The 13,831-nt window shown below is 38.4% G+C and overlaps 1 protein-coding gene across 1 annotated transcript in view; it reads right to left on the reverse strand.

Moving 5' to 3' along the window:
- Positions 1–2,998: 2,998 nt before the first annotated feature.
- The window catches only part of STT3B (STT3B, subunit of the oligosaccharyltransferase complex (catalytic)), a 29,676-nt gene continuing 18,843 nt past the window's right edge, over positions 2,999–13,831 (reverse strand). Inside the window, exons 9-15 of the mRNA XM_010291353.1 lie at positions 12,190–12,401; positions 11,172–11,359; positions 10,494–10,665; positions 7,994–8,167; positions 6,837–6,950; positions 5,567–5,779; positions 2,999–3,546 (exon numbers count right to left, since the gene is read on the reverse strand). Of these exons, the coding sequence (XP_010289655.1) occupies positions 3,466–3,546; positions 5,567–5,779; positions 6,837–6,950; positions 7,994–8,167; positions 10,494–10,665; positions 11,172–11,359; positions 12,190–12,401 (1,154 nt within the window). The 3' untranslated portion in view covers positions 2,999–3,465. The remainder of the gene's footprint in view (positions 3,547–5,566; positions 5,780–6,836; positions 6,951–7,993; positions 8,168–10,493; positions 10,666–11,171; positions 11,360–12,189; positions 12,402–13,831) is intronic.

A 13,831-nucleotide genomic window follows, 5' to 3' on the forward strand; every position in this document is an offset into this window, starting at 1 on the left:
TGTAGGTAAGTTTTTGTTCAAACTGGACAGCACTACACGGGGAAAACAGGGCTGGGGCTGCATCACAGCTTTAGGAAAGGCTGGGGAATGTAATGCCTTATTTTGACAAATAAAAAGGAGAGAGGGTAAGGTATGCCCTTGTTTCTGAAAATCTTTCACTCTTAGTCTTTGTCATTGACAGAGATTCTTGATTAGATACTTCCTAAAATACAACTCTAAATTACTGCAGCATTGGACAGTTGCATGGGGAGGAGAAATGTGCTTAGAGGCTTCATGGATCCTGGTCAACACTTTTCAGCTGTCAGATGATGCAGTTCCAGTTTATTTTAAACATTCATCCACAGTGTTGGATACTTTTCATGCTTTGTTTTTATGCAAAACTGAAAACCAGTGGCTGTAGATAGGACAGGAAACAACCCAGTCGTGGTGCTTGCCGTTTGTTGCATTGCTTCACAGAAATGTCTTGGAGCACTCTTAAGATTTGGTTTAAAAACATTATATTGAGTTTTAGTTGTAGCCAAATGTGATTTATTTTGAGTTCTTACTCATAGTGGGATTGGTATGTACAGAGGGCTGAGTCAAAACATTTAACTGTTGGTTTTTTTAGGAGTAAAATCTATCAAGATATTTAACTAATGACTCCTCTCCCCCTCTTGTTATGGAATTACTTCCACAAGGCAAAATATTTCTTCTGGGATTACCAATAGTACTGTCTGCCCTCAGTACTTTCAACAGTAATGACTAAGTGAGACAGAGCTCATGCAATTTTAGTTCCTTAGCAACTGAAGACTAGAGCCTGGCTTAAGCATTTTTTTTTACTTCAGATTTGACTGTTTTATGCTTCAAAATCTTCAAATTCTGATGTAGGAGAACAACAAAAGGATGGCTGTAGCTAAGGAAATAAACTACTATGGAAGGTAGGTTTGATAATGATGCACAATGCTAGTATTCTTTGCTGGTACAAGCATGGTTCAGTTCTCTGAAGAGGAGGAAGGTAGTTTAGCTGAGTAATTCTAGGATGCAGGTGGAGAACCAGGTAACCTAGGTGGCATGTAGGTTCCTGAGGAACCAAGGACGGTGATACAATGCCTGCCTGTTCTTCTTTGTAACTTTGTTTTTTCCCTAGTGGCTGCCTTAATGACTCCCAACTTTTAATTTAATTTCAATGCAGAACATTTGGCAGCAGCCTTGAAGTGAAGTTAGATTTTGGAAAGCTCAGGTAATCAGTAGGCAACTTTAGGCCCAGGCTGGCTAAGATTGCTGTAGTTAGCTTATTTTTCTTTCTCCCAGCTTTAAAAATGCTATGGAAATTGACAGGATTCACTTATTTCTGGACTGTTAAAGAGAACAATTTGACAGAACTGTAAAGATACATAAAGATGGGAGGGCAGCCTTTGTTTTTAAAACAAGGCTGAGTTAGTCAGGGGTTGGCACTGACCAGCAGCATCTGTTCTGCTGGCTTTCAGCTGTTCCTCCAAATGTTAAAGTGTTTATTTCTTACCGCTGGTGAGGGGGCAGGATGCGGATTTTCTTGGAAGAAGCCAGATACTACAAATCATGCATCACATAATCACCCCTTCTGCTTGCGTGTATGCAACTGTAGCAGCCTGAGCTTCTCCAGCTGCTGGAAGGATTCACTGCAACATGTGTGCTCAGGAACGATGGCTGCTGTTCTCTGAAAATACTACAGCCACCTACATTTGGCTTAATGTTAAGCTGGAAGTACGTTAAGTAGCTCCTGTGGCTTCACTACAGCAGCTTCATGAGGTCAGCAGATTTACATTAGGGAGTTTGAATGACTTACTTAATTTATCCCTAGGACTACAAGCATCATGTTATCAAGTTAATCACAACAAAAGTGACACAACACCCTTAACACAAAACTTGAATTAACTTTATTTTCCCCTACAGTCAACAACTGGTCTGCATTGAGCTTTAAAGCAACAAAATAAAATGAAATCTCCAAACGACAGGGGGCCAGAAATCCAGATTTAATTACCTTTGTGAAAATGTTGCAGCTGCAGTATTGGTCTGTATAAACCATCGGAGTCAAAACTGAGTTCATAAATCAAAAAAATATTCTACACCTTGGGAAAGAAGTCAGCAGTAACATTCTCACAGAACACTGTAAATTTACATTTTCTTCATGAAAGGTACATACTATTCTGCATTTTACATCAAATTATTGATGCAAGCTTTGTTTCTATAAAAAAGTTACAACCTGTGGCAGGAAATCAAACTGCAAAACCCTTTCATTTTAATTAAAGAAAATTTTCAAGTCTGTATAAAGTTTTCCTATAGCTGGAAAGTGAACATGTTCAGTCTCCATTTATATTTTAGTGCATTTAATCTGACAGTTTTCACCACTTTTTTTTTTAAAAAAACAAACCAACAGTATAAAAGACAGACAAAGCAAATAGCACTATAGCAGGAATTTCTTCAACTGATTTAAGCACTCTAAATAAAAATGCAGAGAAACAGATTTCCAGAAAAACTGTTAGCCTCACAAGAAAGGCAGTGAGGGGGGGAAGAGGTTTGCAAATCCTCTACCTCCAACAGCCACAGAAAAGGGGGTTTGTATACCTGTCAACCTTTTTTTTCTCCCCATTAAACAGGCTATACTTGTTTTACCAATGTAAACATTTACCGAAAATAGTTTAATTTCTCTTCTGAAGCACCAGCCACTGGTGCTCAGCTTGAAGTTACTATAGCATTCATGACTGTCATTGCAGATCTTTCAGGAGGATACAAATTTAGCCCTTGTATCTACATGTGCAAGATTTGCCTTGTCTACCTTAGGAAATGACAGCGTAAGGCAGCAATACTGCAAGCTCACGTTAAACAAAAGCAGCTCGTCCAATCTAAACTAGCATCCAATTGATCTGTCCTGTCGTCTCTTGTGACAACTGCAGCTTTGCTGCTTACACTCCAGATCAAAACCAGCCTGCAGCAAGAGTAAAAGGACACTGAAAAAAGCCAGTTGAAAATAAGCATGGGAGTAACTTATTTTGAAAGTTTAATTTTCAAGAGCTCAGATTCCTCTTAATTGTTGAAAACAAGTCATTTTTAGATTTCACCATTTCAGTTTACACACTGCTGCTGTTCAGGTGAACAGTGTTTTCCAAAAAAGATTGACAAGTATGCATGTGCCAAGGACCAAATTACAGGGTTCTTTGGTGCAGTCAGTCCAAATTCTCAACAGATTTGAAGGATAATATGTACCAATAAAAAAACCTGCTGCTAGGCTTGGATAGCAGCTCTGTCTTGCTTCACATTACAAATCTAAAACAGCTGTTCTCAATAAGCCAATATTTTTAATCAGACATTGCCTGAAAATTTTGTACAATAATCTGGACCAATGATGGTTCTGTACCCTCATGTTGCTGTGAAACATGACTTGAGCTAAAGGCAAAGACTGGTTATCTCAAGGACAACTGCTTCGTATTAGCAATCAGAACAGTGTATTTAAACTGTCTTCCTGTTGGGTCTCTTGCCTTTCTTTAAAATTAGTTTATTCTTAATGTAGCCACGCTTCCTTTTGGAGGTCTAAAAAGAAAAACAGAATAAAATGTATTAGTTAATAATTTAGTCTTGACCGCGGTTTAATGATGTGCATTTCAATGCCTGATCTTTAGATCGATTTTAAAGAGCTTAAATGGTAAGCCCTCAACTAGGTCTTATCCAGTTATTATTTTTTAAGTTGGGATTGTTAATTCATGCCCCACATTTGCTTTTGCACAACATGTACTGCTGCAAGCCCCATCTACCACCAGACCTGTAGAATTGTTTTTAAAGCTTGTGCTGAGGCAGAATTAATAATTAACCAACATGATACAAAGCTCTAATATGCCCAGACAGCAGAAGCAGTGTAGAGTGTTAGTTTTGTTTGGAAATACCTTCTTGCATCTTTTGCACTATTTGATTCTTCTAGAAGTTAGCAAGATGATAGAAATACTTGGTCAAAGCAGCATTTTTCAAAAGTAAGAGAAAAACGGAATAATCCCATTTTAGTCTTTAGTCCTCTGCTATTGGCCTGTAGGCTAGTTAGTGCTTTCTGCTCATGTGTCTTTATCAGCATAGTTTAGATAATTTTTTTAAGGTAGTAATGGGGCGAAGCATTAATGTTAGCCTTGGGTAATAATAACTTCAAAGTTGTGTAAATACAGTTAGTTCATGGCAGGGAGAATTGTACATTCAACACACCTGCCACAACAAATTAGACAGCCCACAGCTCCCACACTTGCTGCAGTTCACTGTGCTTACCAGCAGGCTCTATTGTGTCAACTAAATAGAACTTTTCTCTTTTTAACAACAACAACAAATATTAATATAAAGTGAGATAGATACAAACTAAGACATAATACTCAAGACATGCTCTGAGCTTGAGCAGCATTATTCCTAACATGGAAGACTGACAGGATTCAGACTGAATTCCCAGTACGGAAGCAACTGCTGAAAACCTGTGGCTACTAGGGAGCCCTTGGAATGCATTTGAGAACTAGTTCAGACATTTGCCCCATGCTCTTTCTGGTTCTCCAATTCCTTAGTGGGAAGTAGAGCCTGTTTGTACCGCAGGAGTTGGTGATGATCAGAATTTGCATCAACTTTTATCCCGTCTTTAGAGAGAGAACTGACACACCCATAGCTTAAGTGGGGTCAGTGCATCTGTCATTAATAGATGTAGCCTTGCTTGTCACTTAAGATCAAAAGTTACAGAGTAAGTGTATGATAGGCACAGTAAAGCTTATCATTTCCCTTCAAGGTCTAGCTTCAGTGGCAACTCCCAAATACCTTTTTTAATGAAGTTCCCTCAAATCATAAAAATAAGCCTCTTTATCCTTCAACATTCTTTACCTGTATTTCCACAACACTGTGTAAGTTTACTGCCTATACTAATTTAGTTACACATTTGTTTCTGACAGGAATCTGAAATTCCTCTTCCAACATATATCTGAATATAAACAAAATGGATGTTGTGAAGGAGAGGGCTGCTGAGAGTCTCCCCAACTCCCCTGATAACAAACACATCTTCCTTAACAGGCTGAAGTAGCTCACCACCGCTAATACTTCTAAAACCACAAAGATGACTTCAAACAGTAAGCAGACAGACACTAAAGTTCCGTCAACAAAAGTTTCATATTTAATTTATTTCATACAAAATTGCCATTTTTAAACTTCTAGGCATCACTACTTTCAAACAAAGTCAGAAAGCAAACTTCCACATTATTTACTTAGTGAGCCATAGTTACTGAAACATGATGTACTTTAGAGATTATACTTCCAGTTACATGAAGACTTAAGAGTTGTAACAGCCAGTGACACACTATTTCCAGTTAGCATTCTGCCTAAAAAAAAAAATAAATCTAGCCTTGTGTCTTCACATGCTTTTAAGTTAAGCAGACAGTAAATTAACGATTATTACCAGCAGGCAGGTCTCATATTGGACACTAACATGAAGAGTATCCATAACATTCTGGCTAGTGGAAATACATAATTCACCAGCTATGCAATTCACTGTTAAAAATAAACTGCCTGATCCCTTTCAGTTACTTCACTGGGAACCCACCTTCTTTGACAAATACTTCTGTTTCGGTACAATGTTGGTTACTCTAGGTTTATGATCCAATGTCTCTCTGTTGTCTAGTTGTTTCACCTTGTATATTCTAACAAGCCAGTGCTCTGAGGTAAAAGCTTCCTCCAGATGTTTAAATTTAATGTCTTTGTTGCCTATCTCAGCATTGCGTGTACGATCGAATCCTGGGGGTGTCCGAAAATCCAGCTATAAAAATTAAAGTTGCATATTAGTTCAAGACAAAACCCAACACACCCAGCACTGCAAACTGTGGTACTTCATACCACAAGGCAATTCTTTCACCTGGTCTAGTCAAAAGGACAACACTCCTCTTACATCGGTTATTACTACACAGAAAAAACTCCCAGTTCATTTTTACAATTGAGAAAGAGACAAATTCATTCTTACTCCTACAGGTGTCACAGGAGACAGTGCTTAATGTCTCAACAGAAATATCATGTCTGTGTTCAGAAATGAAACTACTCAAGTCAAAGTCTGAGGTGCAACAGCCTGCGGCAGCTTTTTTTAGCTTAGCTGCTCCCTTGTACTCTCTTCTCTATAGTGCAACAAATTTGCACTTTCATAGTTTTCTGCAGAAGTTGGAAATCATTCATGTTTATCAGTTAAATTTGACCCCCCTGCCCCATGTTACAAGCAAGATCCACTGGCCTCAATTTTAGCCGAAGGAGGGATTCTTGTGCTAACATATCAGAATGAAGGGCCCTTGGACCAGGGGGAGAACAGGAAAGAAAGAAGTAAACCAGGCAAACTTAGCTACGTACATGTGCCTGATGATCCCAAAGGGGAGTGACAACTCTCTGAGAATCACACCCTTATTATGTAGGTGTAGTGTTGTTTAATACACTGATGTGACTTGGATAGAAAACATGTCATTTCTGACAGGTATTAAATAGTCGATTAACAGTTCCACTTCTGTATTGCTACTACAAAAAAACAAACCTAAAGCTCTTCACAGTGTAACAGTTAATGCTTTAGCAAGCACACTGCATAATGGAATTAAGATGCTCATCTGGGGCAATGTGAAGAACAGCAAAAAGCCAAGTACAAGTGTAGGTTAGCTGCAGAAATGCTTTTTTCTGAAGGTTATATACAGTAGACCACACCTAGATGTGTTTTAATTTGTAAAGCTGACTCTTACCTCTGTTTCTGCTACTACAAGCAGCAATCTAAAAGATGGAAGATACATCAAAATAACATTTTTCTCACATTTCAATTAAGATTCAGTAGAAATTGTAGCACTAACCTGCATCTCTCCAAATCTGTAATAGGACATTTTATACATCAGGCAGTTCAGCAAAGTTGGAGAACCTGCCTTATCTACCCGGAATTCTCCCTGAGGGGTAAAGTAATCACTTTCCTTTAAAAAGAAAAGAAGATACGAAGAGTCAATATCAACTAAACCCCTATTTTATGGTCATTTCTCATTCCCTTCTCCACAAAAAGAATTCATAAAGAATCTAAGCTGACTTTTACAGCCTAAAAGCTGATGTAAGCTAGTCTTAAAAACAGAAAATGATGGTGCTCATTAAAGGTAAAATAGTTACAAACTACCTGCTTCTAACCCAGACCCCAATGGGCCAATCTTCCTAAATCCATATTAATGTGCTGGTATAAATTTTGTCACTTCACAATAAGCAGTTGCCAGAAAGCTGATCTCAAAACATATAAGTCGGTTGGGCATCTATCAAAATTATTCTTCAGAAAGGTGAAAAGCACTGTATCATCAATATACAAGATCCGCAATGTTTCTATAAACTTTGTATGTGCATGTTGTTTAAACAAAAAATTTCTGCCATTTTCATCTCCAGTACAAGATGAAACTATGCACATGGGCTACTCCCTTAAGTCTGTGCTCAGTATCTAGAAGTTTTTTGTTAGGCCTAAGAAGCTATTACTACAGACTTCTGCAATCTCCCAAGATGTTCGAATAACTTAAAACTCTATGTAAGTCAATATTAACACTTTAACTTGTCTCCTACTGCTACAGAGTTTGAAGAAATGAATAAGGCCAACTATTTAAACAGTCTGAACACTCCTACTTTAATTTTAAAGTGTGATGGTGCATGGTGAGACACACATGCAAGAACTACAAAAGAGATTGTGTACTTTTAGTATCATGCAAAGAAAGTGAAAAGCTTTTGAGGTTACTAACCTTTCAAAAATGCAAATACTGAACAAAACTGGGCTACAGGCCTCTGCACTGCTACTGTTCTAGGAAAACAACCCGTAACACCCTTTTCAAATAAAATTGCAGTAAATAGTAGAAATTTCCCTCCACTGTAATAAGCACTACCAGAAAAGCAACAACATAAATGAAGGTTAAAAAAAAAAAGTAGAGATGGACATACAGAAATACAGTATTCAGCTGCTTCAGTTTTCTTGAACTTCATTTCCACTTACCCGAATATCTTTGGGATGTTCCCCCTCTGCTATTCTCACCATCCACAAGAACTTATTAATGTCATCACCAGAGTAGCCAATCACACCACCAAAAATAATCAAAACATAATCCACGTCCAGGCTTCTCATGATCTCATATGCTGCTGACTCATTTGATGACATTGCCTTTCCCACCTGTACCATAGCAAAAATATCTTAAAGACCTGCAATGGCTGCCTATCAAACAGATCCACAGATCAGTACCTGACAGACAAAAGCCCAAGAATATATACTTGTCAATCGAAGCCTGCATTTTCATTCTCGATAAAGAAAACCCATTGTGAATATTTCAAAACTCAAAAGCTAAGTGTAAACTGAAATATATTCTCTGTAAGAGGAGATCTGCCTGTTGAAATGAGTGTTTTCAGTATAAAATGTAGCAGTAAGGGTTACTGTTTTGTGGCACCTACGTATTTGTCAAGTCATGGCTGTACTGCCAAAAACTTAGGGTTGCAGAAAATACCTAATTACAAATTACTTTCAAAGCTTTAAACACAGCACAAAGTGAATACATTATTTTAAAATGTTAGTAATTTTACATTTTTTTTCCTTGAGCTCTGTCCTTCACTAATGAAGCAGCCAAGCTGCATTGTGCTCAGTAGCATACAGGCACCCTCAGCATTGAATTCAAGGTAAATTTATGCAGAGAAAGTGTCAGAATAGAGACATCCTTGAGTTAAAAGCACAATATAGTTTTGGCCTAAAAAAACCAACACCTTTTAAAAGCTGTATCCAGAACCTCTTCCATACTGGTCACTTCCAACACTTAAAAGAATTCACTTATGTCAGTAACTGGCATTCAGTTCAGTAGTTCTGTTTGCTGTTGAAGCTGTCTTACTTAAGACATAATAATGTATCACCATAGTAAAAGGGAGTAACTACAATATAAATAATATCACATCCAAACTGGTAACGTTCAGTTAAGAACATAATTAGAAAACGCTAAGCTTAGGCTGCAATCTGTTGAAAAGACTAGGAAGCTCAGCTTCTTGGCCACGATCCTAATCAATGTGAAATTATTTGGCAGATTTCCATTTCCATGCAGGAGGAAGTCATCAGGGGCACACCTCATTTAAAGCACAAGTTCAAGTATTTGCTGCAACGCACATTTATCACTTGGGTCCCCCTTTATGGAGTATTCATTCCAAAATGGAACTTGACAGTGCCAACAGTCATACTGGAGAGAATTCTTTATGAAAAACCATCATTGCTAGCTGTTGTAATGTGCACGGTTACTGTGCTTATGTAATACAGTTGACTTCCACAGCCTCTCTATTCACATGATGCACCTTGTCCTGCAGGGATTTGTTGGTTTAGATACAGCGTCTGCACTTCTACCTCTTGCAGGAGAGGGAGGCACATAGAGCTATCAGAGCTGAAAGTCATCAGAACACCTGACCTGAATGTCAGGTCAACCACCACAGTAAGAGAAAAACACCTTTGAGTTCCTGAGAAGGCTTGTTGACTGATATTAGCATCAACAGTGCAATTTCTCAAGCTTGCTTTCGGCTGATGCGAGTTCCCTGCCCCTGTCAAAAGCATGTACCTGTGATCCTTCCTTCCCCAATACACATTTTTTCCAGGGCTTTGTATGCTTAAAAGCACAACTTGATTAATTTGTTGGTTTTGAACACTGCTTGTCTGCAGATCTGGTCCAACTGCTGTACTAGCTACTGACACAAGACAAGAAACTATCCTGACACATTCCTCAAGCCCTTCCCCCATTCTGCATGACACAGGTCTTCTGGGAAGAAACAGCTGCTAAGCAATGACTGATGAGTCATTACACAGCACCTACTAAGACTGCAACCCAGCTACTATATAGAACATTCTTTTGTTTCTGCAAAAAAAAGTTTAAGCCGCCCAAGGTGGTGCCCCGGTAACCACAAGCACTGCTAACACTCTGGCTTTAAGCACATCCACAAAGCTCAAACTTACTCTTCAGAAGTGAAAGAAATTAAATGTTCAAATGTTCTGACTGCAAATTTGAGAGACAGAATCGCATATCGCAACACTTCCATTCCTACTCATAAACTTTCTCTAATTTCCATGATGCTGAAAATTTGTTGTTTCCTGTGGGCGGTTTTCATAGTGCCATTCAAAATCCACTCGGCAAAGACACTGCTGAACTGAAACAATCCCTATTTGGATTGTTACCTTAGATTTTTGTCTGTCCTCCCACAAAGAAAAGAAGAGAAACTCAAGTAGTGGTGAAGTTCTGGAAACACCCAGGTAAACAAAATGGAAACTGCAAAAGCAAAATCAATCCCTTCTAGCTCCAAAACTCTTTATACTTGAGTTCTAATGCAAAAAGTACGTTACTTCCACCTCTGTGTTTCCCACTCTATGGAATTTTTTTCCTTAATATCATACTATCTATCAACAGATATTTACAATTTCATACTTGACCACAATGTAAACACTTTGGTGTTTCTAATCCATAGAAAATTGCCACCCTTACCAGGGCTATGTGGCTGTTGTTCCAAGTATTGTTATCAACCAAAGTTGTCCGGTTAGCCATTCCTTCTATCTGATAACCATAGTCCCACCATGACATCACTCTAGCATGCTCGTCTGTGTTTTGCCTCAGCCAGTAGTAGGCTTCTCTGAAGTCATCTAGGATATTCCGAGTGCTGGAAAACAGAGTTAATTTTATTCACATTGCTACAAATACTAGCAACAAATTAACTGCACCATGATAAATCTGGGCTCACAAATAAGGGTTTTCTTACATATTCACCTCCCTTTGAGGGATTCAGTCACCAGCAGCTGTAAGCTTGAACCCACTGACAGCTTAACAGCTAGAAGCTGAAGTGTTGTTGAAGATGTGACTAAATACATTTCCAGTTGAATACATATTCATCAACAAGTTTTCCCAACTGACTCAAAAACTTTCTTTTTTTTAAACCATCATCTTTATTGGCTTTGGATAGGATTATTTTTATGTATTTACATGAAATATTTCAGAAAATGTTATATCTTTTTGAAAATTAGGGCACGAAGAATTTTTCATTCAGGTGACAATTCTGCCTTCCTATAATAAAAAGTGATTAAAAGAAGGCAAAGCAAATTGCTAAAGCAAAGGAAGTAGAAAGGCTTTTGTGCTTTCATTGTTTTCAGGCTTGTAGACCTTACTTACCCATCATGGTTATAGGAAGCCAGAACAACGCTGGGGCTGGAGTATGCATTGCTAGTTACCCAGGTACAGTGAACAGCGAACATCATCAACAACATCAGCATCAGCATAGTAACAATGTTTTTGATATTGGGGCCCAGTCCTTCTTCTGTTTTTTCCTGTTCAGATACATGTTTTCTCACTTTGCCTGCCTAAACAAACACAGATATATCTGTTAAGGCAACTTTCATTGGCTTTGGTAATGGGACGCATGCCTTTTTCTTTGCCACATGCACCCCATAAATGCTATAGGATATTATAAAGCTAGACCAAGCTGTAGCATAAATTAAGTATGCACAGGAGTATTTTGACAATCCAGCAATTTGTAAAAATGGATGATTCCTGGAAGCCTCTTTCAGAAGAAAAACAACAATGCATGACTTTTTTTGGCTCACTATGATGATGCCCTTTTTATAAGGCAGGGTGGAAAAGAGAAAGGCATGGATATTTGCTGTGAGGAAAGGAGGGAAACCCAAGGTTCATGCATTGTCAGGGTCCGAATAACAAAGCCTAAGAGATTTAGAAAAAGGTACCTAACAGCACTTTCTTCATGATGAAAAGAGTCTGCAAGTTTATGAATAGAAATACTTTTTCATAAAATATGTTATTCTTTAATTTCACCATGTCTTAGAGGAAATACAAGAGGTAAACTTTCACTGACACAGAACTACTATAACTAGTTAAGGCGAATGAGGAACTGTCTGCCATTGCTTCTATAAAAAGCTGGGTCAACACTGCACGCTTCCTTTAGGTTAAAGGCTCATCACCGAGCAAGCCAGAGGGAACCACTTCTACACTGACACCAATTCTTTTTCAGGACATCAATTACAGCTTACTGGAGAACATAAATTCTTGTTCTAAATTTAAATGCTAGTGATTCAGACCTCTAGTGGACTTTAAAATATTTTGAACAAGTTAAAAAAAAAAAAAAGAGTAAAAATAAGCTGTTTTATGACTTCTAACTTTTGCTCCCTCCCCTCACCTTATCATACAGATTGCCAGGGTTCCTTTTGTCATCCTCATCACTGCTGTCCTCTATTGGTGGATTTTCCCTCTTCATATCATCACCCAAATAACGCTCAAAGACATTGGAGAAAGCAATTGCAGACAGCATACAGACCACTGGAGTCAAAGTGAGCATCAGCCGAACCATCACACCAGCAAAGTAAACGGCGCTGATTGCGTACAGAGCAACTGTAAAGAAACAGATCTACTGATGACATTTAGAAAGTAACACTCACTCTGACTGCACACACACATGCTCTCCATAAAACTACTTCTGGAAGTAGGTTGAGCATCTGTGTATACAAAGACTTGAGTATGCATCTTGCATTTCCTCGCTTTTTAATTTACAGAGATACAGTTCCATTAATGTTTATCCCTCAAACCCTTCCTGAAGTTCATTTTGACAACTGTTAACCATAACACAACCCCATTTTCATATTCATTAATAGTGTGTCAGAAGATACGTTATTAGTGAAATTTAGTATCACACACCAAAAATTCTACTGGAATAATAGATAGCTTCATTCGATTAAAAAGGTCAAACAGCCCTAGACCAAACAAGTTACTGAAACTGAAAAAGCAAAAGGAAGTGTTAGAATTTCATGTAAATACCAAACTTTAATTAAAGTTAGAGATATCTATGGACAAATTGGGGGCTTGTCTACATTATAATTCCATACAGACAAATAATATGATATTGTGAGCCCTATTCTGAAGCAAGTTTTCGTGCACAATATTATCTCCACTCCCCTCCCCCAAAAAAACAAACCAAGATTTTCAGAATAGTAAGGAATATTCAGAACACTTTTCTTAGGAAGGGAAAAACACCTCAAACAAATCTGTATGCCCTCGTTAGGAATATCTGTTGTTCAAGTAATAGTTCTTATGCCCTGTCTGCTACAGCTTAACAATACATTTGTGTGAAAGATTTGCCATGGAAATAATCAAGGGACACTGATTTATCAGATTACATTACATAAATATTTTCTACTTTGTAGTGAACAAGTATGGCTCTCCATTCTCACTTCACACATTCTCTATGCTGACTTAAAAGGATGAAAACGAGTTGCCCAAGCACTGGTCTTGACAAGGGTTCATTGTAAGCAACAGAGCACAGAATACCCCAGAGTCACTGGATTTAACACAGTAAACGTTCCCACTGCCCACGTACCTCTTAGGTAATCCTAAGAGGCAGCTCTGTTAGTCCAGAGCCTCCTGTCCCTGTAAAAGCCCAACACCCAAGTGATTTTCATTCCTCCGTATGGGCCACAACTTCAAATTATATCCTCACAAGCCTCATTCATAATGTTAAACATCTGCTTTCACAGTACAGCTTTGTACAAATAAACAATTTGTTGCCACTGACATAGAGAGACCCTACACCTCTGCTTAGGCTTCTGCCTTATCTGGCTCCACAGCAAGTGATTCAGTTCACTGAAATAGCAGAAAGTCTGGAAAGAAAAGGCATTTTGAATCATCATCCGTGATGGGATGAATGCCAGACACGCAGGGAAGGGTCGAGTGCCTTGCAGCTTGCGTAGGCTAGGGACCTTCCCTTTGCCCAGCGCTATTCATCTGCCTGAACTGTACTGTGGAACCGCACCTCAACGCACGGTTTG

The sequence above is a fragment of the Phaethon lepturus genome, unplaced genomic scaffold (assembly GCF_000687285.1).
Source record: "Phaethon lepturus isolate BGI_N335 unplaced genomic scaffold, ASM68728v1 scaffold21447, whole genome shotgun sequence".
Taxonomy (NCBI): Eukaryota; Metazoa; Chordata; class Aves; order Phaethontiformes; family Phaethontidae; genus Phaethon; species Phaethon lepturus.